Here is a 24,205-nt window from a genome sequence, read left to right as displayed (position 1 = left end):
CACTTCAAACACCTTCAAATCCTCCTGTGGTGAACCAATCTGTTCAAACACTTGCGAATCGTCCACAAATGACTCCTTCTAGGTAAGAATCGAAAAACCCAGCAGTTATTTTACCATTAGATTGAAAAAAATAGGTTCGATTATCGTTTTAGGGTTTCCAAAAATGGTTTTCTGAAGCATTTACGGCCGTGATATCATATCGTCCTGGCCGTAATGTATACCTAACGGTTGGGACATCAAGAACTCCCAGCCGTTAATGTCTCATACGGTTAGGAATATTTGAGAACCCAACTGTGAAACGGCTGGGTCTATGAGTGATATTCCAACCGTCAAGGAGTATACGGCTGGGTCAACAAGTGATATTCCAGCCGTCAAATAGTATACGGCTGGGTCGACAAGTGATATTCCAGCCGTCATAACATCAACGGCTGGGTCGAAAAGTATTATTCCTCACCGTAAACCGGTTACGTCCAGGAATTCCAAGACGTAAATTTCCCTGTAACTGGATGAGTCAGTTTACGGCTTAAAAAACGAGCCGTAAAACCAGTTACAGATGGGTAACCCAACCGGCGCCGACAACATTAAATAGCATTTAATATTTTCGGACAGGAAACCTAACCGTCGCCGACAGTATTAAATGCTTCCCATGCACGTAGAAAAAACCTGGCCGTAAATTTTTAGTTATGGCAAGGAATATCGTCCCATCATAACGTTATGATAACGGCTGGGAGTTCATCAATAGTGAACCGTAATATTGAATAACGGCTAGGAGTTCATGGTTTCCCAGCCGTGATTGTACCTGGCGGCTGGAAACCTAGGGTTTTCGGAAGGAAAAAATCGAAACTTCTTGCAACTCTGAGCTTAAAAACTGAAATAGGAGTTAGAATAGAGGTATACCTGGTAATCTTGAGCAATTGTTTCTTCGATTTCTTCTTCTTCTTGGGTTGGTCCTTCGAAATCATAGTAAGGTTCATAAGGGTTATTTTGAGTTTGAGAAAAAAATTCATGATTTTCTGAAAAATCAGCAAAGAACTGATCGTTGTTGATGGGTATTAATATGTTATTGTATTTTAAAGATGAGGGTTCACCTACATCAAAAGTTTTGCTTGAATCAATGATTTTCATTTTTTCCCCAATTTTTTTTCCTCCTTTTCTTCTCTTCCCTCTGATTTTTTTTGTTTTGATTTTCAACTTCAACACTTAACTTAAAGAAATGAATTAATGTTGATTAATTAGCTAATCATGATTAGTGCTATTAATCAAGTTTATTATATAAATCAGTGAGGGATCATATTAGTCACTATTATTTGATGGGAGGTGATCCAATTACTATCCGGTGACCCTAAAAACCCTAATAATAGGGTTCTAAATAAAGATCAAACTGATCTCCCATTTATACATCCGAAATCTCCTCGTTTTTAACTTATTATTACCAAACTCAAGAAACATATCTCGAAACCGACCTGTCTCACGTAGGAAAGTAATGAAAGAAACCCTAGAAATTCGAAATTCTCCAGCAGCTCCAATGATTCTCATCCTGACTTTCTTTCTTCAAATTGTCCCAGTGTTTCTATCTTACCTTAAAGAAAAGGTACACTGATTTTCAGTTTTCCTTTAAGTTGCAATTGAGTTTGTATATTTCAGATTTGAACTCGAAGCTCATTAGTTCAGTTCATAATTCAGAATAATTCTTACTTGCAAAGTTTCCAGTGAATTAGTAACGAGTAATTGGTCTCATTATTGTATTTTCTGGAATGAGAATTGAGGTTCTAATAAGAATTTCCGTTTCTCCATGACCCTGGTCTGTTGATTCTTCTTTAAGTTCTGGATTTTGATAATCTGATATAGAAATTAGTAGGTTGATCGAAGATAGTTGAATTCTGCCATCTTTTAATGTATTTTGTTTTGTAAGAGAGGATCATGGAATGCGAAGGAGATCGAATTAAAACAACAAATAAAAGAACTCTTGAAAGAGGCAGCTCCCTTGTCAAAGTGGGTAATTTCAAATACTTCAGTTTAGTTTCACCTTGTTCACAAAAATTTATCTACTTGACTGTGATTTTTATAATTTGAACGGGTAGTTATTTCTATTTTAGGTTTACGGTAATCAAGTTGTTCAATAGAGATGTGATTGTGGTAGCCATTGTCATTAACTAATCATATCTCATAACTCTGTTACACCAATTCACGGGTAATTTGGTGTGAGTGCTGGAATCCAGTTTTGTCCATGCTGTGGTGCATGAAGTTAAGTGCTTATCTTCGGATATGCTACAAACTAAATATGAAAAACCTTACCTGTTTCCCAGAGTATAATATGAATTTTAACAACTCTATATTGTCAAATGTTATCAAAATTCTTTACTCATTTATGATGAACTGAGCATGTTAACCATCATAGAAATGTTATTTTCTGGTAAAAGCATAGCGATGATTAATCTGTTTTGATCTGTTTGTGGAGACAGTCCATCAACTTTTGCTCAAGCTGCATTACTTAGAAGGAAGGCAGCAGCAAAGGAGAAGGAACTTCAACAATGTACGTAAATTGTGAACATTTTGACAATAGTGAAAATGGTTTATCTTAATAGCTAGCAAATAAAAGAAATTTAGTCAAGTGCGGGTTTTCTCTAAATTGTCTCATTCAATCCAAAGTTCTGACAGATATGCCAATTTCCAGGTCAGGAGTTGCATAAACAGAAGAATCATTACGACATGTGTTTGAAAGCTCTCTCGGTTTTAAAGGTTGGTTTGGGTGTATGATTATCAATGTTTCTCACTGAACTGAGGTTTTGTTCTGAGCATAGTTTTTTTGGCTGGATCAAGTAGGTCATTGCATATCCGCTACTCATTCTATGGTTTTGGAGAAATCCTGTAGCTGTTGTCCCTCAGCAACTTGTACAACCTTTAGGTAACATATTCTCAAGGCCTTTTCTCTTTAAGCTTCGTATACGATGTTCTTCTCATCCGTTCGAATAAAATACGTTTCTGCTCTGTATAGAAGTCTATCAGCAGTAAAACCCTTCTTAATTTGCTTTAGTTTTCCTGTATAGATTCTTTGGGTTGTGTGTTCTTTTCTGCTTAAAATCTGCGGGACATTTAGCTCGGGGTGTGCCTCAGCTTCAGACAGATTTTGTGGAAAATCTCTGTTTTATTTTCCCAGTTTCTGAATTTAACTCCGACTCAGTTAAAAGTGTCTCATTCGTCGGAGGTAGTTGAACGGCTAAGTATCGCGTGATAGTCTGCCTTCTATGAATTGCTTGTAAATAGATTATAGAATCAGTTAGTCGGTGATTGCGAGGTCCTCCATCTGGAGTTTTTTTTTCTTCTATATTCCCAAGTACCTTATGACGTCAAGATGAACTCTCTCTAAAATATTGTTTTTACTACCCTTGAGGCCATGTTGCTTTCTCCATGCATTTAACTTGGGTATTTGTGACGATACTCACGGATACTTTAGGCTGGAATGTTATCGGAACACTCAAGTATAATTTTGGCTCTCATAATTTGTTTTGCCTAGTTGTCCACTGGATCGCTATGGTATCAGTTTATATTTATATCTAAAAAGATACTGCTTCCCCTTGATTTGTATATTATTCTTTTCCTTTGCAGGGAGGATATTTTCTTGGAGAACTCTGGATCCTGTGAGCAGCCACATTATGGTCTGTACAAGATGTTTCTTTTTATTCGCCTATCTCTTTCCGTTTTCCATTAGTTTTCTATTAGCTTCCAGGAACGGTTATAACCGACTCATTATCGGCTCTCAGTTCAATAGACTGTCTCATGGGGGACCTCATTCATAAGCTAGAAGTATTATTAATTTTTCATATCTTTTATGTTTAGTTCGATTTCTGCAACACCCAAATAAAATTGTGTTCTGAATTACACGACTGAGATGATATGTTCTAATGAATTTTGCTACTGCGATGTAGGTCGGCATAATACCCTGGTTAGTGATATCTAGCCGTGTCAGCAAGTTTATTTGTCAGAAGATCATCAAGTAGGGGAGTGTAATTTATAAGCTGTACCAGTACGTTGCAGCAACAGGACAAAGGTGAGTTTTTTAAAGAATACCGATCATGTTGTTCAAAACAATAATTCATGCTTGGCAGCCAACAATCAATAGTTCCTGGAGTACTTTTATTCATTTTACATATCTTTTCTTGTTTATCTTCTGACTCATGGAAATTTCTGATCGACCGTCCATCATCCACTCTGCTTCTTTCCCATTATCGCACCGTTTATCTACTAGAACGCTACAACAGTTGGTGTTCCTTTTAAACGATGCTTATACAACAGTTGATTTTCCTTTTGAACGATGCTTGTACAACAGTTGGTTTTCCTTTTGAACGATGCTTATTTTGAAACTTTGGATTACAGGTTAAAAATGCATCCCCTTGGACTTGGATTGAAGATTTGAGGAGATCATTTGACTGTTAAATGTATAGGATTGTGTACAACAGTACAAGTCTACAAGACAAAGGGAACAAGACTTTCTCTGTGAAAACTTCCTATGTGGATCTCATTGGCATATTTGTACAACTCCGATCCAAGTGAAAGATCATTGTATAATCATCATTTGTTAATACTTTAAACAAGAGAAATTCCATCTGATTAATATCCTAATACAATTATTTGAACTTCAAAATGAAGTGTTGTTCCTGCTCGTTGATTTTCTCTCACATAAATTCTATATTGTTGTGTTTGATAACATAGAAAGGAAACAATTTCATGAAAAGTGTTTTCATGTTTCCATGGAATCCGTATCTTGGGGAGGCAGGGGGTACATTCCGTGGAATTTGAGTTTAAAACTCCTCGGTTACTTTCCGTGGAATTGAGTTTAAAACTCCTCGGTTCTCAATTCAAGGTCAAGCTGTTTCTAATTTGGATAATGAAGCTTTGTGTAGGGTTCCTTCAATGGAGGAAATTTGGGCGGAATTGAGTTTAAAACTCGTCGGTTCTCAATTCAAGGTCAAGCTGTTTTTAATTTGGATAATGAAGCTTTGTGTAGGGTTCCTTCGATGGAGGAAATTTGGGCAGTGGTTGTTAAGATGGGTTCTTTTACTTTTCCGGGGCCGGATGAATATCCACGGGTGTTTTACAAGAAGTGTTGGTCTACTATTTGTACTGATGTGTTTAGATCAATAAAGAAGATATTTTGAATACGCTGTTTTTCTTGATTTACTCAACCATGCCAATATTTTGTTAATCCCCGAAATAAAAAATCACGCTACACCATCGGATTTCCGGCCTATATCTCTGTGTAACGTCTTATACAAGATTGTCACCAAGATTCTTTCAAACAGAATTAAGCCTTATTTGGAAGAGTTTATCTGCTGGTCTCAGAATGCTTTTGTACCGGGATGCCAAATCCTTGATAATATCATCATTGCAAAAGATCTGTTACACTCTATGAATAATTCCAGAGCCATCAATGGCCATTTTGCTCTTAAAGTTGACATGGCAAAAGCATACGATAGAGTTAATTGGAAGTTCCTAGGAGATATGCTAAGGGTTATGGGAATTGCAGGTAATTCTCTCATCATGGCCTGTATTCCTACTGCTTCCTTCTCAATTAACGTCAATGGAGCTCCTCAAGGCTTCTTCAAGAATGAAAGAGGAATTCGCCAAGGCTGCCCACTTTCCCCTACATTATTAATTATTTGTTCTCAAGGGTTATCTCTGTTGATGAAACAATATGAACAACAAGGTCTCTATCAAGGATATCAAATTAAAATACGTGGGCTCTAATAATATCGCATTTGATGTTTGCAGATGACTTATTCTTCTTTGGTGAGAATACAAGAGTAAATGTAAGGAATCTTATGAAGCTTTTGGAGGAATATTATGGTATGTCGGGGCAAATGATTAACTATGATAAATCCTCTATTTACTTCAGCAAAGGTATTCCTTCTCTTAGGAAGCAAAAAACAATAAAGGATTTGGGTGTCAGGGAGATGACTGTGGAGGAGAAATATTTGAGTATTTACCCTTTAAAATCAGACTACCAAATCTCAAGTTTTAGTTTTCTCGCAGAAAAGTGTTTCAGCAAGCTTTCAGGATGGAGATTCCACTTTGTCAATTCTGCAGGAAGATCAGTTTTAGTGAAATCTTCATTATCAACAATTCCCGTTCACTTTATGGGATACTTTCTACTTCCCAAAGGTGTCGCTAATGACTTGGAGAAAATAATAAGATCTTTCTGGTGAGGTCACAGTTCTGATGAGAGAAAACTGCACTTCATCAACTGGGAAAAATTAGAACTCATAAAAGACTGTGGTGGGTTAGGGATAAGGAACATGGAGTTGATGAATTTAGCTTTGATTTGTAAGCTAGCTTGGCGGTTCCTAGAATGACAAGGAAGCAATGTGGGTTCAGTTGCTAGATGCGAAATACATCATGGATGCTTCTTTTTGGACTGTGAATAAACCTGAAAAATGCTCTACTATTTGGAGCTGTATACTTCAAGATAGACACCATCTTGAGAATAAGGTTTTATGGCAAGTTTCTAATGGTGAGAATATTCACATTTTGAAGGATCCATGGCTAGTTCATCAATTAGATCATTTAATCAGCAATCATTCTTCTCTTCCGGGTGATATTCAGTATGTCTCTGACTTAATAATTACTCATTCAAGGTCGTGGAACGTTCCTCTGTTACGTGAATTATTCCCACCTAAAACTGTTGAGTGTATTACTGCAATTTATTTAAGTTCAGAAGTGGACTCCGAAGATAAGTTAATCTGGACAGGTAATGCTTCGGGTAAATTCACCGCTAAATCTTGATATCAGGGTTTAATGAATAATCGTCCTTCCTCCTCATCTTTGGCTGCATTCCCCTGGAAGAGATTTTGGTCTTTCAATAATCTCTTACCAAAGATTCACATATTCATATGGAAGATGCTTCATAATGGAATCGCAGTGAAACACAACATCAGTAGGTTCGTCCCAAATATTGATTCTGCTTGTCCGTTTTGTCAACAACATGAAGAGACTGTCCTTCACTTGTTATTTTTTTGCCCAAGGTCGAGAATGGTATTGAATAATGCTCGTCTGGATCTATCTGTTAATTTCCCGGAGGTTAGTGTTAACCATATCATAATAAGTTGGATGGAAGAAAATATTAATCACAGTTTCATTTTGAAAATGTGTCTTATCTGGAACCTTTGGAAGATGAGGAATGATATAATATTCCCGGACACAACTTTCTCGGAGACGTTGATTATTAGGAATGCATACCTAGACTTTAATCTGTGCATGGCTGAAGATGAAACTAATAGGAGTAACCATGTTCAATTTTGCAGGACTAGAATATGGGAAACTCCTCATAGAAACTACATTAAAATTAATGTTGACGCTGCCATTATTCCAAATAACGTGGCAGCATGAGCAGTAACTAGAGATCAGAACGGCTTGTTTTGGGTTGTGGTACAGTTACTTTTCATAGCTTGCAGATTGGGCTTGGAGTTGGGGAGAAGATTTGGCTTCAACAAGATCATAATTGAGGGTGATGCAACTAATGTCACAGATGCTGATTTAGGTGACACAAGTAACATCTCATGGATCATCAACTCTGTTATTCGACAGATTAAAGATGATGCAAAATTAGAGAATATTTTGCTCTTGCAGTGCTAGAGCATGTTTGATCTAGCAGCCCCATGATCAAACATGTGTTTATTTATGATGTCACCAAACTAGGTGATAACCATGGTTAATTTCAAAGATTTTTAGCTGTTTTTCCACTGTCCGTTTTTATTGTTCTCTCTTCTTCAAACACATTTACTAGTCTAATATTTCCTGATGATTAGATCTTGATAAACCAAAGATTTGGAAAGGGTTTTTGATAACGAGAATTTGGGTATCTTTCATTTTAGGCTAGCAATGTCCTCCATGCTTTTTCCAGAGAGGAGGAAAGGCTCATTCAGTCCATTATGAACACCAATATCAAGTTGTCCATCACAGATTTACAGACTAGAATGTTAGCTCAAGAAATTGCCCATTTATCAAAAATCCCTGACACTTAATATAATTAGTGCACAAATTGATCTTTAATAATCAAAACAAGGGTGCCCTTGCAAATATTCGATTCCTGGCAAAAGGCTTCTACTAAAACCTTGTACGTAGCGTGTGATGGATAGTATCCAAATTAAGTACCTTCTTTGTACAACTGATGAGCTCTCATGCAACTATACAATCATATGAAACAAGACTTGGGAGGAACCCTTTTTTTTTCCTAGCGTTTTTAGGGGCCACCCCAAAGGATTTAGGGGCCATCAATTTATACCCAGCCAAAGACTCTAGTTAAGGGGTACCCTATATAATATTGAAGTTACATAAATGCCCTTATGGTAAAACTGTATGAAAACCAAATCAAAAACAATTCTACTCATTTCAACTCTTCTTCTTCCAGTTTCCTATTATCTTTCGATTGTGGAAGAAAAAAAAAATTCCGCTCCAAAGTCAAATGGCCCAATTAGGTAAGAATCTATCATTTTTGGGGTTTATTTCGATTTAATTCGGCGAATCGAGAAAAAATAATTCTAGGGTTTTCGGTTATTTATCCAGATTCGGGCGATATTCATGCTCCTTTACTTCCGAATGTAGTCGTGTTCTTCATTTCTCAAGAACATCGACAGTATTCGGGAGAAATATTTGATGGTTATCGGCCGAATATTGTTGGTCATATCTTCCTGGATACAAACTGGTAATAATCGGTAGTTTAATGAATTTTTTGTCTCCCGAATATATTTAAGTAGACACACAGTATTCGGAAGTACACTCACTACCGAATATATATATATATATATATTGAAAAATCTCAAAATTTCTGATATAAGAAAAATCCCATTTTGAGGCCAGTATTTATTCGGAAGACAATATAATGTTATATACTTCCGATTATTTCAATTTCAAAATTTGAAAAGTATAAGTTTTTCCCAAATTCTGATTTTTGGGCCATCGTACATTCGGGACTTTACAAAACAATTATCCTCCGAATATAGCAAGTTCAAAACAAACCACGCCTTGGCTCTAGGTGGTTCCAAGGGCCAATATAGAATGTTAGACAACCCATATTCGGAAGTTTGGGTAACTAATTATACTTCCGATTATTTCAATTTCAAAATTTGAAAAGTATAAGTTTTTCCCAAATTCTGATTTTTGGGCCATCATACATTCGGAAATTTACAAAACAATTATCCTCCGAATATAGCAAGTTCAAAACAAACCACGCCTTGGCTCTAGGTGGTTCCAAGGGCCAATATAGAATGTTAGACAGCCCATATTCGGAAGTTTGGGTAACTAATTATACTTCCGATTATTTCAATTTCAAAATTTGAAAAATATAAGTTTTTCCCAAATTCTGATTTTTGGGCCATCGTACATTCGGAACTTTACAAAACAATTATCCTCCGAATATAGCAAGTTCAAAACAAACCACGCCTTGGCTCTAGGTGGTTCCAAGGGCCAATATAGAATGTTAGACAGCCCATATTCGGAAGTTTGGGTAACTAATTATACTTCCGATTATTTCAATTTCAAAATTTGAAAAGTATAAGTTTTTCCCAAATTCTGATTTTTGGGCCATCGTACATTCGGAACTTTACAAAACAATTATCCTCCGAATATAGCAAGTTCAAAACAAACCACGCCGTGGCTCTAGGTGGTTCCAAGGGCCAATATAGAATGTTAGACAGCCCATATTCGGAAGTTTGGGTAACTAATTATACTTCCGATTATTTCAATTTCAAAATTTGAAAAGTATAAGTTTTTCCCAAATTCTGATTTTTGGGCCATCGTACATTCGGGACTTTACAAAACAATTATCCTCCGAATATAGCAAGTTCAAAACAAACCACGCCTTGGCTCTAGGTGGTTACAAGGGACAATATAGAATGTTAGACAGCCCATATTCGGAAGTTTGGGTAACTAATTATACTTCTGATTATTTCAATTTCAAAATTTGAAAAGTATAAGTTTTTCCCAAATTCTGATTTTTGGGCCATCGTACATTCGGAACTTTACAAAACAATTATCCTCCGAATAATATAGTCGTGTTTAGAAATACCAACTTAATCGGTAGATAAGAATTTAAGTTTTCCACCGAATGTCTTATTCGGGGGTAATACGTGTATCGTTAACAACCGATTGTAGTGCACCAATGATACGAAACCTCAACGGCCATATTTTCAGAAACCTCAACGGCCATATTTTCAAAAATTAGATCCGTTGGAACTCTAATATATATAAGGAGGGTAACCCCTCTCAGTTATTATTGAGTAACAAATCTGAATGAAAAACCTTTTCAATGGCAAGTCCATCATCAATCGACAACATACTTCGAAGATGCAAGCGAACAACTACATCAATTGCAGCAAGGGAAGAAGAAATACAAAAAAGGAACAAACAACCCAAAAAAATTAAACCATCGTTAGTGGCAACGGAGGAGGAGGAAGAGGAAATCAAGGCTAAGAAGCGAGGTCAAGAACAATTCCATCATAGAGAAAGATTAAAACAAGTTGAGGAAGAGACCGAATGGATAAAAAATTATTACATTGTGAAAGATCTACCCAAAGAACAGCAGGACGATCGTATATTTTGGATTAACGTTTCATTGGGTCCTTTTGTTGGTAAGTACAAGAAGTCACGCCACAATTATGAACCATCCCATGTTTCTTCAAGGGTGCACCATGTTATAAAATTGTGCACCGAGTACAACCGTATTCTTGCTAGGCACAGAGACGACAGGTTTGCGGCACAAGATGCTTATTCCAAGTGGAGAGGAGAGTCGTTTCTACATTTCGAAGCCGCGTTGATTGTTGCATCTCGGACTGGGAAAAAAGAATAACATGTGATGTTTGAGTGCTGTAAATTCAAATTTTTAATATTAATCGGCGGTTTGATAAGATATGGAATTCCCGAATATGATTAATCGTATTGAAGTGTTATAATACTGTTGTTCCGATTACATAGTTTCAAAAAAAATTATAATTGTGCCTCGAAAAAAAACGATCAAACATCGTCATCATCCGAGGGGATCAATTCGAGTAACTCGGCGGGAAATTTGTTGTCCATAACACGATCCCAATCAACCATGTTGGACTCATATTGTTTCACCCAATCCTTGCAATGGTTCATCGGGAAGTAATCGTGCCACTTACTCAACGGAGGTAACGGACAATCTTTCTTTACTCTTAAACCGATAAAATGCATTTCATTCACAAATGCCATTACGATTCTTCTATCTTTAACCGACTCGTCGCAAGCCGTTCTTGTGGGTGAAAACGTCATGCTAAGTCCATACATAGGAGGAACGAAGAAATGTACCACGCAATTCAAAACGTCCACTAGGAGATATCCAAATTTAGTCATTGTCATCCAATACTTGGATCCGATTGTCTTCAATCCCTTTCGACAATTCACACGCGCAACTAAGTCTTTGAACTCTTGTTCTTTGTCGTATCTATCTCCTCGCCTCATCATCTCCATATAAAAACCCTTATACTTGTTTGTCTTATAAGTAGCATCTATCAACAAAATTTGATGAAAGCATTGAGCCAATTGGATCATTTCGGGATGTGCCAAGAAAATACGAACCACTATACCATCCTTTTCTTCCCTTCTCAAGGTGTAGCCGTGTAACTCCGCTAACCACTCCGATTGTTGCATGACCGTTCTACCATCCCAATCAGTCCTTTTGATCGTAGCTAGGGCCGACTTAATTGTAGACAAAGAATACAAGTTGTCGGGATCGTCCGCCTTTATTTTACTTAAGATCGCACTCGCTTTTTGGATCCGCATAGACCTCACCGTCTGCATTTGATGTGGTTTTAACTTGGCAACCATTACATGTCCAATTAAATCCAACGGATCATCATGGTTGTGACAACCGTTATCAACTTTATACATTTTATACTCTTTACCTTTAATACCATCGGGCTTATAGAAGACAATCTTAAATGGGCATCCTATCTTCTTGGTATTGCTTCAGTATTTCCTATTCGTCTTCCGTATGTACTTACTATTCTTTCCCTCGTGACTCTTTCGCGTCCCACCTCGCTCACAAATCGAGTGTCACTAACATGATTATTTTGAACTACCACGCACATGTTATCTTTTGCCTTGTTCATAAGCCATTCCTCTGCCTCCTTCTTACTTCCAAATGTCTAAACGTGCATAAAACAAAACAAACCTAATAAGCATAACCATTTAACATATAAATTTTGAAAAAAAGAAAAAAGTAGTAATGAGTATACCAAATTGTTTGCATAGTATAGGGAAGTGTCGGGCCTCAAATAGAAGTCATCAACAAACTCTTCAACAGCCATCATATGAAAGCAACAAATTATTATACAATAATCGGAGGTTATTAAATAAGTCAAACTTCCGAATATTCTATATTCGGAATCCTATCGGTTACCCAAAACACCCGATCTATGCAAATGAATGTACACAGTTTACTGAGTGAAAAAAATGATATATTCGGAGGTAATTAAATAAGTCAAACTTCCGAATACTTTATATTCGGAATCCTATCGGTTACCCAAAACACCCGATTTATGCAAATGAATGTACACAGTTTACTGAGTGCAAAAAATGATATAATCGGAAGCTAAAATATATAGTAAAACAGCCGAATATAAATAACCGGGAGATAACTTTAATCGATAAACATCCGATTTTCAAGTTTTCGGAAATTTTATTTTGAGGCCACTGTTATATTCGGCAGTCAAATAATGTTAAACTATTACCGATTGTAAAGGATAAGAATACTGAGTTTTGAAATTTTCTGAGGAATTCGTTTTTGGGGCCATTCGGAGGTAAATAACTCTACATAACTACCGAATGTAGATATTTTTGGAAAACCAGTTTGGGGTTTTTCTCATATTCGGCAGTAAACTAGTATCTTGTAACTACCGAATATACATATTTGGTACTCAGTATGTTATATTCGTAAGTTTAATCTATAAATTATCTACCGAATCTGGGTAGTTCATGGCATTCAATGCATGCAATAATCGGTTTTTCTTGTTTACAAAAGCACACAAACGCATGCAAATCGAGTATTTGAGTTTCTTAACACAATACATGTGTTTTACATGCATCTTTAGCTTCAATATCATGCGATTCTCCATTTTCTTCCATGAAAGAGTCGTCTATGTTTTCCTCTCCACAAAAGTTTGGATCATTCAACATATACCCCAAATCGTCTTCTCTAAACGGTCGTGAACCCTCAACATTTTGTTCTTCGTCATGATTCTCACCTTCTTCTTCGTATCCATCCATTTTTGTAGTGATAAAATGGGTTTTCTCTTTTTTTCTTTCACCTTCTTCTCTATAACTCTAACAACTCAAAAATTAAAAAGAAATGGAAAAAATGAAACACAAATCATTCTAATACTGCACCGACTACAATCGGAAGTATGGGAACGATTTTGGCTTCCGATTGCATTCGGAGGGTAACAATGTTATCATATCCTCCGAATATATAAGGGTAATTTCGCCATTACGAATTACGCGAGATAAGGGCTGGCTACATTTTCCCTTTGGGTGACCTTTTTTGTTTTATTGTTGGCCCCTAAATCCTTTTGAGTGGCCCCTAAAAACGCCAGGTTTTTTTTCTCATTATGTAAAGCTGTCTTTCATACATTAATCAATCAAACTCTTTACAGTTAAATTTTCCTTGTTCCCTATGAAGAAATAGTCGGAGAGATCTAGTGAAACAAATTAACGGCGCCACTAAAAGTATTCTTTTTCAATAACTATCCCCTTCTCCACACTGATGAGGGACAGAAAAAAAAGAGGAACGACATCTGTCGAAAAAACAGTTGGAACCATGGTTCTTATATCCTGGTTTGGTGACATCATAAACAGACACGTTTGATTTGGGAATTGCTAGAGCATCTAGCACTGCTAGAGCAAAATATGGTTCAATATTTTGTTGATGTGAAGTTTATTTATGTTCCAAAAAATACAAATAGTTTGGCTCATTCTTTGTGCCAATTTGTAATGCATAATCATGTAAATAGTTGGTGGAATGATAATTCTCCACCTTCTTGTATCCTCAGGTAGTTTAATACACGGGCTCTTTAGAATCCTTTTTCTCTTCAAATAAATAAAAAATAAAATATACTTTAAGCCCACGAAAATAAATTAGGTTTTTGATCAAACGGCGGAAAACGTGCGGACTCGGTTTGATATACACATGCGTTCGCGTTCTCATAGACGAATATGTGCACCATTCTTGGTGCGGTTAGATGGAGGGCCTAAATTTTTCCTTTTACCTTTGGTTGGCTCAAATATCTGCAAGGAAAAGAAAAAATATAACAACCCTGTTATAGGGGCGGTATGTTCCATTAGAGGGGCGGTAAGTGTGATAGCAATGTCCCTCTTATTGGTTAGGGGGTGTCCTATAGGGGGTGTAAATTAACTAGATTACCCTCTCCAATTTTTAACCTAATGGAATAAAAAAATCAAAAAACTTTTTTGATTTTTTCATCTTTTCTTCTCTTCTCCTCCTCCATTAAAATTGAAATTTCATCGTCCTCGATTAATCAGCGATTTGAAAAATTGATAATCGTTGATTGAAAACTATATTTCGAAAAGACCCAGTTAGGGTTTAGTTTATTGTGTTTGATTTTGAGTTAGTTTTGTATCAAAAATTAAGGTGTTGGATCAAAACTGAAATTGAAATTTCTGTGTTGCATGTGAGTTACGGTTGGTAATAACTCCAATTGGAACCGTAACTATAGATTTGGTTGATGTTACGGTTCATTTAACTCAAATACCAACCGCAAGTTCTTGATTTTGAGATAAAATGTTCAGTTACGATTTTTTTTGCAACCGTAAATTACTTACGGTTGGTCTCGCTACTTAAGTTACGAACCGTAAGTCGTCCTGGATGTTTCATTTTCTTTTTACAGTTTGTAATTGCATCACTGTTATCAATCGTATTTGAGTTACGACTTGTAACTCAAATAACCTTACCAACCGTAGGTTAGTAACGGTTGATCTCGATTCATTAGTTACCAACCGTAATTTGTTACGGTTGCTATATGTTGTCATTCTACCAACCGTAACTGGTATTACGATTGAGGTTTTCCCCAAATTGAACCAGTTACGGATGGTATTCGATGCTTTTGGAACCGTAACTGAGAGTTACGGTTGGTCACGAGCTAAATTCCAACCGTAAGTTCTTCTGAAATTTTAAAAGTTTCAATTTTTTTACGTACTTTAGATAATTTTGAGCGACAAAAAGCTAATGGGAACTAATTTAGAAATTCACCCATCTCAAATTTGTCACTGGAATCACTCATTTTGGTCGAGTGAATCAAAATCTAGGGTTTCACAAATATCACAAAAGTTTTTCTTTTCATCTCCTCTAAACTTTTTTTTTTTTAAATTCTAAAAATCTGATTTTGATTTGGTTTAGAGTTAATATAAGTGAAATTTGATTATCAACACTAAACTAATTTATCAACACTAAACTATGTAAGGGTTAATTAATCATTTTTAATTTCTTTTATAAAGAACACTTCAAATTACCATGTGATGATCCTTTTTGTCCTATTCACTGTTGCCCGTCCGATAGAATCTGCCGCCCCTTTAACTAGGGCTGCACAACGGGTAGGGTGGGTAGGATATGGCCTATACCCGCCACCCTACCCGTTTACCAACGGTTAAGAAAATCTTTACCCGCCACCCTACCCGCCAAATAATGGATAGGGTAGGATACGGTTAAAAAACTGACGGGTAGGGTAGGGTTGGCGGGTAGGAGTAGGGTATGTGCACTTCTAGGTAGGGTGGGTAGGATATGGCCTATACCCGCCACCCTACCCGTTTACTGGCGGTTAAGAAAATCTTTACCCGCCACCCTACCCGCCAAATAGTGGATAAGATATGATACGGTTAAAAAACTGGCGGATAGGGTAGGGTTGGCGGGTATGGGTAGGGTATGTGCACCCCTACCTTTAACATCATTGAAATATAAGGAGGTTTTGACGGTGAAAACGCGAGTTTGTGACTATTCCTCGCACGACAGAAGACACCTGTTTACATTTATTTATTTTCCAGAGAAATAAATTAGCAAAGGCGGGCGATAGAACGAACAAGACAACTTCATTAGGGTTTTCTTCTCTGGCCAGAAAGAAAAAAAAGATTGCAAACAAAATTCATCCAAAATCTACAGGTTTCTGTTTTCAATCAGGGGGGAAATCAGAGAGGAAATTATCCTTCAACGTCTCAACACCATGTACGGATCAAGAGGGTAAGCTTACCAAATTCAATGTTTGTTTTTGTTTAATTTTTAGGGTTTTGAAGTCTTTTGTTTGGTTTTGTCTGTTGATCATGATATGAAGGTTTTGTTCCTTTTTTGATAAACCATTGTGTGATTAATCTTGGGTAGAATCTAGGGCTGCGAATTTTGTGATTTTTGATAAAATTTGTTCCTTTCACCTGTAGAATCTAGGGTTAGGGTAACAAAAATACACAGTATAAATCTTGTTAAGTTTGCTCGCATGATGCCGTGAATGTTGTTATGATTGCCATTTTATTTTAATATCTGCTCTTTGCTCTGAGTTGGGAGATATAGCATGGACCCCTTGCCCCTCAGGATGCAGGGGCACCTCATCTCAGAGATTGCATATACTGTGTCGTGCCTTTTACTTGTAGTTGGTAACCATTAGTATTAACTCTAGGTATTAGGATATCGCGGGTTGGGTCTGGTTTTATTAACAGGGTTGAGTGTGGGGGATTTTTTTTACTTCTTTTTTTTTGGGATTGAATATCTGAAGGGCAATGTTGGGGAGCGGGGGGGTTTCGGATGGGTATGGGGTCGGCTTAAAGAGACAAAGAATGATCGAATCAAATCCGTACTTTCCAGTGAACACCGGTGCTAGCAGCTACCAGCCTTTCGGCAGCTATGGTGGTGGGTGGAATCTTACCTTTCCAGTTGTTCGTCTCAGAGGTCTCCCCTTCAATTGCACCGACATCGACATATACAAATTCTTTGGTGGGTTAGACATTATTGACTGTCTTCTTGTGAACAAAAATGGGCGATTCTCTGGGGAGGCGTTTGTTGTATTTTCAAATACTGTGCAGTCTGAGGTCGCGCTCCAAAAGGACCATCAGAACATGGGCAGAAGGTATGTAGAGGTTTTCAGGTGCAATAAGCAAGACTATTACCATGCTATCTCAGCTGAGATGAACTATGAAGGTAGTTATGATGAGTACCGTGGAAGTCCTCCTCCTCGCTCTAGTAAGAGGAGGTCCGTTGACAAGGATCAGTTGGAATACACGGAGATTCTCAAGCTAAGAGGTCTTCCTTTCTCCGCCACCAAGTCTGAGATTTTGGACTTCTTTGGTGATTTTGACCTTGTCGAGGATAGTGTACATCTTGCATGTCGTGCTGATGGAAAAGCCACTGGTGAAGCATATGTGGAGTTTGTTTCCACTGATGAGGCTAAAAGAGCTATGGGCAAGGACAAGATGACCATGGGCTCGCGGTACGTTGAGCTTTTCCCTTCTACGCCTGATGAGGCCAGGCGTGCTGCATCTAGGTCAAGGCACTGATTCTGAAACGTGTCTGCATGCATTTTCTTTAAAAGGGTGCACAAGCGGTCATTTGGATCGTTGTTGATTTAGACCTGGCCTGGTTTCTTATTTCTGCATTTTAGTATGCCATTTGAATTGTTTGATAATGGGTTTGTTTGTGATCTTTTAGATGTAGACTTGAGAAACTCAAATATGAATTTGGTTTTACTTAGATTTATTGGTATGAGTTACATGATTAAAGGGTATTTGACTAGGGGTTTGAGCATAAATTTGGGAGCAATTTGACGAATCCCGGGATATAAATGAAGAGAAAGTTCGTTCAAATCTTTAGTTCTTTATTTATTTATTTTTTCGGTTAATTCTTAATACTTTATATCAAACTTGCACAAAGAAAACATATTGGTCTCTCATATTCCTCCCAACCATCCACACATGTGGGATTTTTTCAAGAGACAAGAAATGGCAAAGGGATTTTTTTCCACGGAATCACTCTATTTGATAACTGACAGTGTGTTCCTTCCATGTTTCGTTCTCTACGTACTTTTCATAGAACCTTACTTCACCGCTTGTTTTAACTGTCAGTGCTGCGGTACTTCGTGTTCCATAGCATCCCTACATTAGGTGAAAGATAAAAACACTTTAAATGAAACTTTTCTTGTTTGCAACATGTATTTCCAAACAAACTTTTTGAGTTAATTTTAGTTACCAGAGGAGTGTCGGTCTCAACGAAAATTGAACTTAATTTGTATTCCCAGTCTGGTGCACAAATTTTTGGTAATTTGCTTTTATCAGCTTTGGCTGCATCTTCCATAAGTTCTTCAACCATCTCTTTTACCGGGAGTTCTTTTTCACCATATTGTCTGAGTAGTTTGTTGAAATTCTGACGTAGACTTCGGGCCTGTAATTTGAGCGGTTAGTAGTCAGAATACTCCTGCAGTAGGTTGTATTGAAATGTCAGTCAAAATATATGGTGGATACAACCTTAGGCCAAGGAGAATCCAACTTGGCATTTGAGAGTACATGAACTCCTGATGAAACCTCTTGAATTGAGTTGACTTCTCCTTTGGGTCTGTTAGAGACATAAATCATGGTTTTCGATAAAAGATCAGTTAATATTAGGTTAAACCCATTATACTGATCTGCTTCTTTTAGCACTTCCTCGGCGAACTCCCTTGGGCTCTTTGTACTCTGAAATCAATAACCGTTTAGCAACAGTGATGAGATCTTGCAGAATCCAGTTAGTAAAACTAAACTGGTTCTAAACCCAAGCATATTCAGATCTGAAACGAACTACTGTAGCTATTTCAATCAGTTGCTTAAGATGATAGAAAATAACGAAATGCTAACAACCAATATGCAAAATGAATATGTTGCCGAAGGTGACCTTGGATATACTTTTGTTTTGAATCATATTTACCTTCAAGAAACGAACCGGCAAGTCTCCTCTGCTTTTTGCGTCAGGTAGAGTAAGAGACTCCAAAACGTTGGTGATAAATGCTACTTTGCCTCCTTTTGTACAAGCCAACCATGTTCCTCCTGCAACTTCGTCCCTTCCGCCCAATATATCTCCATCACCCCACCATGATACTGGCTCAGTAGGTCTGTTCTCACATTTCAAACCAAAACAAATATTAACAAAACGTGAGGCCCAGCAAAAATATGCATATATTTTGGGAGAGGGAAAGATTAAACAATACGTACCTGTCATGATATTCATCTCTGTTGAGCAAGAGAAAGAACGGGTAAAGTGGGTGAGCTAGCCAAATAAACACTGCTATGCACATAGTTTCCTACAATCCGTTCACTAGAAACATATAATTCTGTGTAGCAGAACAGAACTCTGAAAAATTATGTAAAAAATTTCTTGAGGGAAAGAAGAAGCAAAGACAAATGGCTTTTTATAAGAGAAAATGTATGAAGTAGGAGAGGCGGAGAGTACAAAGGTAACTGCTAGCATTTAATTAGCGTCTGCTTTAGGTTATACAGAGATGATACTGGTCAGCAGTGCATGTCTTGAAGGTTTCCAAATTTGGAGAAGTGCCAGTGGAGCTCTCTTTCAAACTTTTACAAACATGAATGTTCTCTTGTGCTTTAGTTGGTTTATTGGTTTTACCTTTTTCAAAGAATTTAGTGACATTTCAAGTCTGTTAGTCCTAACTTCTACAACAGTCGTCTCTCATTACTATCCAAAAAATCAATCTTTTCAAAATGGGATTCTTACGCTATGAATTAGATGGATATCTACTTATCATTATCATAATAATGCAGTATTTCAATGTGATTCCCATTCATAGAAGTAGCTAGATGACCCCTGCTAGGGTGGGACGACTGATCGAAGAAATCGACGCGAAAGTATCATTTTTCATGACACAACGCAAAAATATCATATTTCATGACACGTCGCGAAAGTATCATTTTTCCTGATACGGCGTGAAAATATCATTTTTGAAAGTATCATTTTTCCTGATACGAGGTGAAACTATCACTTTTCCTGAAACGGAAAATTAGACAATGCATAAACCAATATATGGCTGGTTAAACATCCTTTGTGGTGGTTTGCATAATGACTATGCATTCAATTTTCAATAATTGTGTCTAAATTAACAGGGGGTTAGTCAATAGGGAATAGTAGAGACATTCAGATACTTATGCAAGATATTTTGGGTGACTCTTCGTGAGTTTAGAGATTTTTGAGAGACTCTCTGAATGATTTTCAAGGAATTATGGTGATTCATTGAGACAATAAAACATATATGAATTTCAGCTTACACACATGAGACAAACAATATATTTATCTATTTTACAAAATGAATATATGAATATTTCAATGAAAATGTATTAGTCCATGCATGGCTTAACCATTTTTCCAATAAAATCGAAACGAGACGAAAAAAAAAAGGATTTGAATCTCTAGTAAACTTATTGGGTATTGGAAGACAACATTTTTTATTTTATTTTTGTATTTTTTGTGAATTTAAATGTAGCTTATTTGGTTATTGTTTTAAATAATTTGATATCTAATTCTTAAAGAAAAGAGAAATAACAAAGTCTCTCAAAATATCACCTATTTAGGAGAGACTTTTTTTTAGCCATTTATGGTATGTTTTGTAATAAAAGTTTCTACAAGTCCCTCAAAACAATAAATCATTGATTTCAAATTCTAATTCCAATAACAGAGAATTATGAAGACTTTCAGAAAGTCACGATCCAACAACAGAGATTGTTTGAGATTTTGAAGAACTCTCTATTCATTAACAAGAGATTTTAAAAGTCTCTAACAGGGTGGTAGTCAACTGAGATCTGTATAGACTTTCATAGATTTTTTATTTGAGTGACTCCCGGAGACTCTCCAAAAATATGGGATTTCTAGTGATTCTCTGAGAGTATATTAGAGAGTCTTTGTGACTTGTAGAGACAAACAATTGATATTCGTAAAGATTTTTTGTGATTTGTAGAGACAAAAAAATATATAATATCTAATTAAAAATTCAAAACATCTTCTGGTTACTTTATTATGCACGTTATAATCTAAATAAAAGTACCATGAATACCTGGTAAAATATTTTTTCATAGTCATAATAAATCTCATTGTTGTTGTATGCATATGTTTTAATTCTTTTTATTTCGCTTACCCCACAACCATTTTATTTTCATCCCAAATTCATTTTATTTTTATGCAATCTCGCCACGGGTTTACTCCGCAAATGACCCGTTACTTGGTCATCAGCTCAAAAAAAATAAAAAAATAAAAGTTGGTTTTACTCTCAAAAAGAGATATTCCCCAAGCCAAGTCTCTAAAAATATCACCTTATGAGGAGAGATTTCTACCATGCCTATTTTTCTAAAAAAGTCTCTCCAAATCTCTGAAAACAATAAATCAATGACTTTCAATTCTCATTCGAACAACAGGGATGTTCAAGTGACTCTTATGAAATCCTAATCCAATAACATGGAGTTTTAGAGAATTTAAATGCTTAAAAAAATCTCTAACCAATAACAAGAGACTTTAAGAGACTCACCAAAAATATCTATGGACCAACAGTGGATTTGAGAACTCTCTGAAAATCATTTGAAATCTCATTTGACTAACCCCTTTTAAAATTCTTTCAACATCTCCACAAATCTCAATTGACTAACCCCCTGTAAAAGTATCATTTTTTTTTTAAAACGAAGTACATCGTTTTATTAGTTGTAACGGAAAATAAGTTGATGCTCAAACCAAAATAAGGATACATAAATGTATCCTTTGCGGTGGTTTGCATGATGGATATACATTTAATTTTCGAAATTTGTGCCTAAAATGATAAACATCTCCGAATTTTTGGTAAAAATGTCAAATTTGATATTGTTGTTTGTACTCATCGCGTAGAGTTTTTTGAAGACCATTCCAACCAGATAAAATTTGTAAAATTCCACAACACAGATTTTTAGATATGTTATATTAAAGTTTGATTGCAAATTATACCACTCAAAAGATATGATATATAAGGAGTATATAGTAATTGGAATAATAGGGAGAGACGATTTGGAAATTTCCAGGGTATGACACCAAACCACCTAAATCCAATCTTTTTGTGTTAAATTGGAAGAAAAAAAGTCATGCTTCACGTTGACACAAAGTCACCATATATAGAATCCTCCCTCGTTTCGCTCGGTCAGCTTAACTAGCTAGCATTTCTTGTGACGAAGATTTGGTAATTTTGTAAAGACACACCCTTAAAAGCAATTTAAATTATCGCTTATCGGTTAAGAAGTGCACGTAGATGAGAAGGTATAATGGGAGGGAACATGATAAAATCGTTTTATTAGGAATGCGCCTAGAGGGTAGAGGCAGTTTAATAGCGCGTTTGGATACAATTCTGCTTTGACTTATGCTTCTCCAGAAGTAAAAGTCAGAAACAGAAGTCAGAAGCAAAAATATTTTGTTTCACAAAAAGTTAACTGTTCTGCTTCTGGAAGTTATTCTGAAATTGTTTACCCAAATTAATTTTTGACTTTTTTATTTTTATAAGTCAAAAAGTAACTTTTGGATTCTGACTTCTGCTTCTCCAGAAGTAGAAATCATAAGCAAAACTATTTTGATTCACAAAAAACAGACTTTTCTGCTTCTAGAGTCATTCTGAAATATTATTGTCAAACTGACTTCTGACTTTTTAAAACAACTTCCGAGAAGGAGATGAATAACTTAAATTCTCTATTAAAAAGATGGAGATGAATACTTTTCCTAACGGACAGTCAATTTTCTTTTCCAGTGATGGTGACCGTGGGTGAAAAATAGCTCCAGCCATGTGCAAGTCCACTGGAGAGGCTTGGGGCAGGAATGGATAAGAAGAAAAGAGACGACTCATGTAACCCCAGTATCGCACGTGTTATAACATTCATGTAACCAGGCAGGCCCGCATAGGAGGAGGATGTGATTCAATTAAGCTTGTAGTACTAATTGATGTGATTGCTGTGTAGAGTACTCTAAACGCTCATCTATGGCGTGAATAATAAGGATTCTGTAATGGTGTAAAGAAGCATCCAAAATGGTACGCGTGAACCCTCTTTTTGTCTTTTTTATCACGGTACATAAGGAGATGTAGAAACGACTTGGTTTTTTAACGGCATTCCTTTGGATACATGATTTTTCCAAGTGAAACGTGTGTAGTTAGTGTAGAAATATTGAAGGATTCGGAGGTATGCGCATTTGTACGGACAGTATCATTGCCAATTGGGATCACTTGCTAGTTACACAAATGGTTTCTGAAGCATCTTCTTTTTCTATGTTGCGCATCGCTTCAGCCTTCAGCAGTGCGTTCCTTTTGTAACTTTGTTTTCCTTTTGTAAGCACCGCTTTTGGGGACTTCCTGCATGGAGGCCTTAATTTTACCACAGCAAATGTTCTGTCTATAAGATCATCACACAACGAGGGACAGGACTACCTACCTGGATTATGAATCGAGGTTGTAATAAATTAGCTATTTTCCACTCACAAGGGATATTAGCCACAGAAAAGAGAGAAGACGGACTAAAATCACGTGCTATATATATATATGTGTATTAGGGTACGGTTTGATGATCTTATATAGGGAGTATAATGCTACGAACGGATGGCGGGTAGCCTTTAATTTCCGCCGGCAGCTTAGTTGGTGAGTGGTATTAGCCTATTAGGAGTTCTTTTGGATCGAAAAACTAGCGCCTTTCAATATCAAAGACAAAAGTTAAAAGAAAATCTATTTTGTTTCCCAAAAAAATTAATTTTTTTTGCTTATAAAAATTGTTTTCGAACGTTATACTTAAACTAAAATTTTGAAGCCAGGAAATAAGTTATGGATACACATCCAAACGCGGTAAGGAATTTATCGAAAACTTCTAAATCCAATTATATGGGAAGGGAATTCAAAAAATTAATAGGATTACAAAGGATCAATTTCTTAAACAAAACTTTGATGTTTGGTTCAGGTTTTTCAGAAAAGAAAAAAAAGAAAAGAATATATGTGAGACGAGTTTTAAGGACTTTCACACTAAATCAAATAAACTTAACTGTGACGAATTCCAAATTTTAGAGCGAGAGAGAAACCATATACATAAATACATATAGAGAATTTCATAGCAAAAAGACTAAGGATTGAGGGTTAAGTTACAAAAGAAAGAGAGCGAATACGAGATTTGAAAACAT

At 36.4% G+C, this 24,205-nt stretch overlaps 3 protein-coding genes across 3 annotated transcripts; 2 read left to right on the top strand and 1 right to left on the bottom strand.

Annotated features, from left to right (window-relative positions):
• The first annotated feature begins 1,256 nt into the window (after positions 1 to 1,256).
• LOC113346820 lies at positions 1,257 to 4,646 on the top strand. The gene is made up of 8 exons (XM_026590346.1): positions 1,257 to 1,591; positions 1,913 to 1,992; positions 2,463 to 2,533; positions 2,675 to 2,739; positions 2,824 to 2,905; positions 3,607 to 3,656; positions 3,927 to 4,048; positions 4,375 to 4,646. Exons 1-7 carry the CDS (start codon positions 1,484 to 1,486, stop codon positions 3,996 to 3,998), a joined length of 528 nt encoding a protein of 175 aa, XP_026446131.1. The 5' UTR covers positions 1,257 to 1,483; the 3' UTR covers positions 3,999 to 4,048; positions 4,375 to 4,646.
• Positions 4,647 to 16,057: 11,411 nt separating this feature from the next.
• On the top strand, positions 16,058 to 17,755 carry LOC113346818 (heterogeneous nuclear ribonucleoprotein H-like). Its single transcript, XM_026590344.1, has 2 exons — positions 16,058 to 16,258; positions 16,785 to 17,755. Exons 1-2 carry the CDS (start codon positions 16,242 to 16,244, stop codon positions 17,560 to 17,562), a joined length of 795 nt encoding a protein of 264 aa, XP_026446129.1. The 5' UTR covers positions 16,058 to 16,241; the 3' UTR covers positions 17,563 to 17,755.
• A 135-nt stretch (positions 17,756 to 17,890) lies between these two features.
• Positions 17,891 to 19,420, bottom strand: LOC113346819 (transport and Golgi organization 2 homolog). The gene is made up of 5 exons (XM_026590345.1): positions 19,246 to 19,420; positions 18,962 to 19,145; positions 18,526 to 18,732; positions 18,251 to 18,442; positions 17,891 to 18,156 (listed from the first exon to the last, which is right to left on the bottom strand). The coding sequence occupies exons 1-5, from the start codon at positions 19,326 to 19,328 to the stop codon at positions 18,031 to 18,033; spliced, it is 792 nt and encodes a 263-aa protein (XP_026446130.1). The 5' UTR covers positions 19,329 to 19,420; the 3' UTR covers positions 17,891 to 18,030.
• Between the last annotated feature and the right edge of the window lie 4,785 nt (positions 19,421 to 24,205).

The sequence above is a fragment of the Papaver somniferum genome, chromosome 2 (assembly GCF_003573695.1).
Source record: "Papaver somniferum cultivar HN1 chromosome 2, ASM357369v1, whole genome shotgun sequence".
Lineage (NCBI taxonomy): Eukaryota > Viridiplantae > Streptophyta > Magnoliopsida > Ranunculales > Papaveraceae > Papaver > Papaver somniferum.
This window is presented reverse-complemented; position numbering and strand designations above follow the sequence as displayed.

Excerpts from the sequence above, each read along its gene's own strand:
- LOC113346820 (XM_026590346.1), top strand. The coding sequence starts at position 1,484 with ATGAAAGAAACCCTAGAAATTCGAAATTCTCCAGCAGCTCCAATGATT. Across the intron at positions 1,993-2,462 it reads GAGGCAGCTCCCTTGTCAAA|TCCATCAACTTTTGCTCAAG; the intron begins GTGGGTAATTTC and ends TTGTGGAGACAG. Across the intron at positions 2,906-3,606 it reads GCAACTTGTACAACCTTTAG|GGAGGATATTTTCTTGGAGA; the intron begins GTAACATATTCT and ends TTTCCTTTGCAG.
- LOC113346819 (XM_026590345.1), bottom strand. The coding sequence starts at position 19,328 with ATGTGCATAGCAGTGTTTATTTGGCTAGCTCACCCACTTTACCCGTTC. Across the intron at positions 18,443-18,525 it reads TGGATTCTCCTTGGCCTAAG|GCCCGAAGTCTACGTCAGAA; the intron begins GTTGTATCCACC and ends CTCAAATTACAG. Across the intron at positions 18,157-18,250 it reads TTGAGACCGACACTCCTCTG|GGATGCTATGGAACACGAAG; the intron begins GTAACTAAAATT and ends CACCTAATGTAG.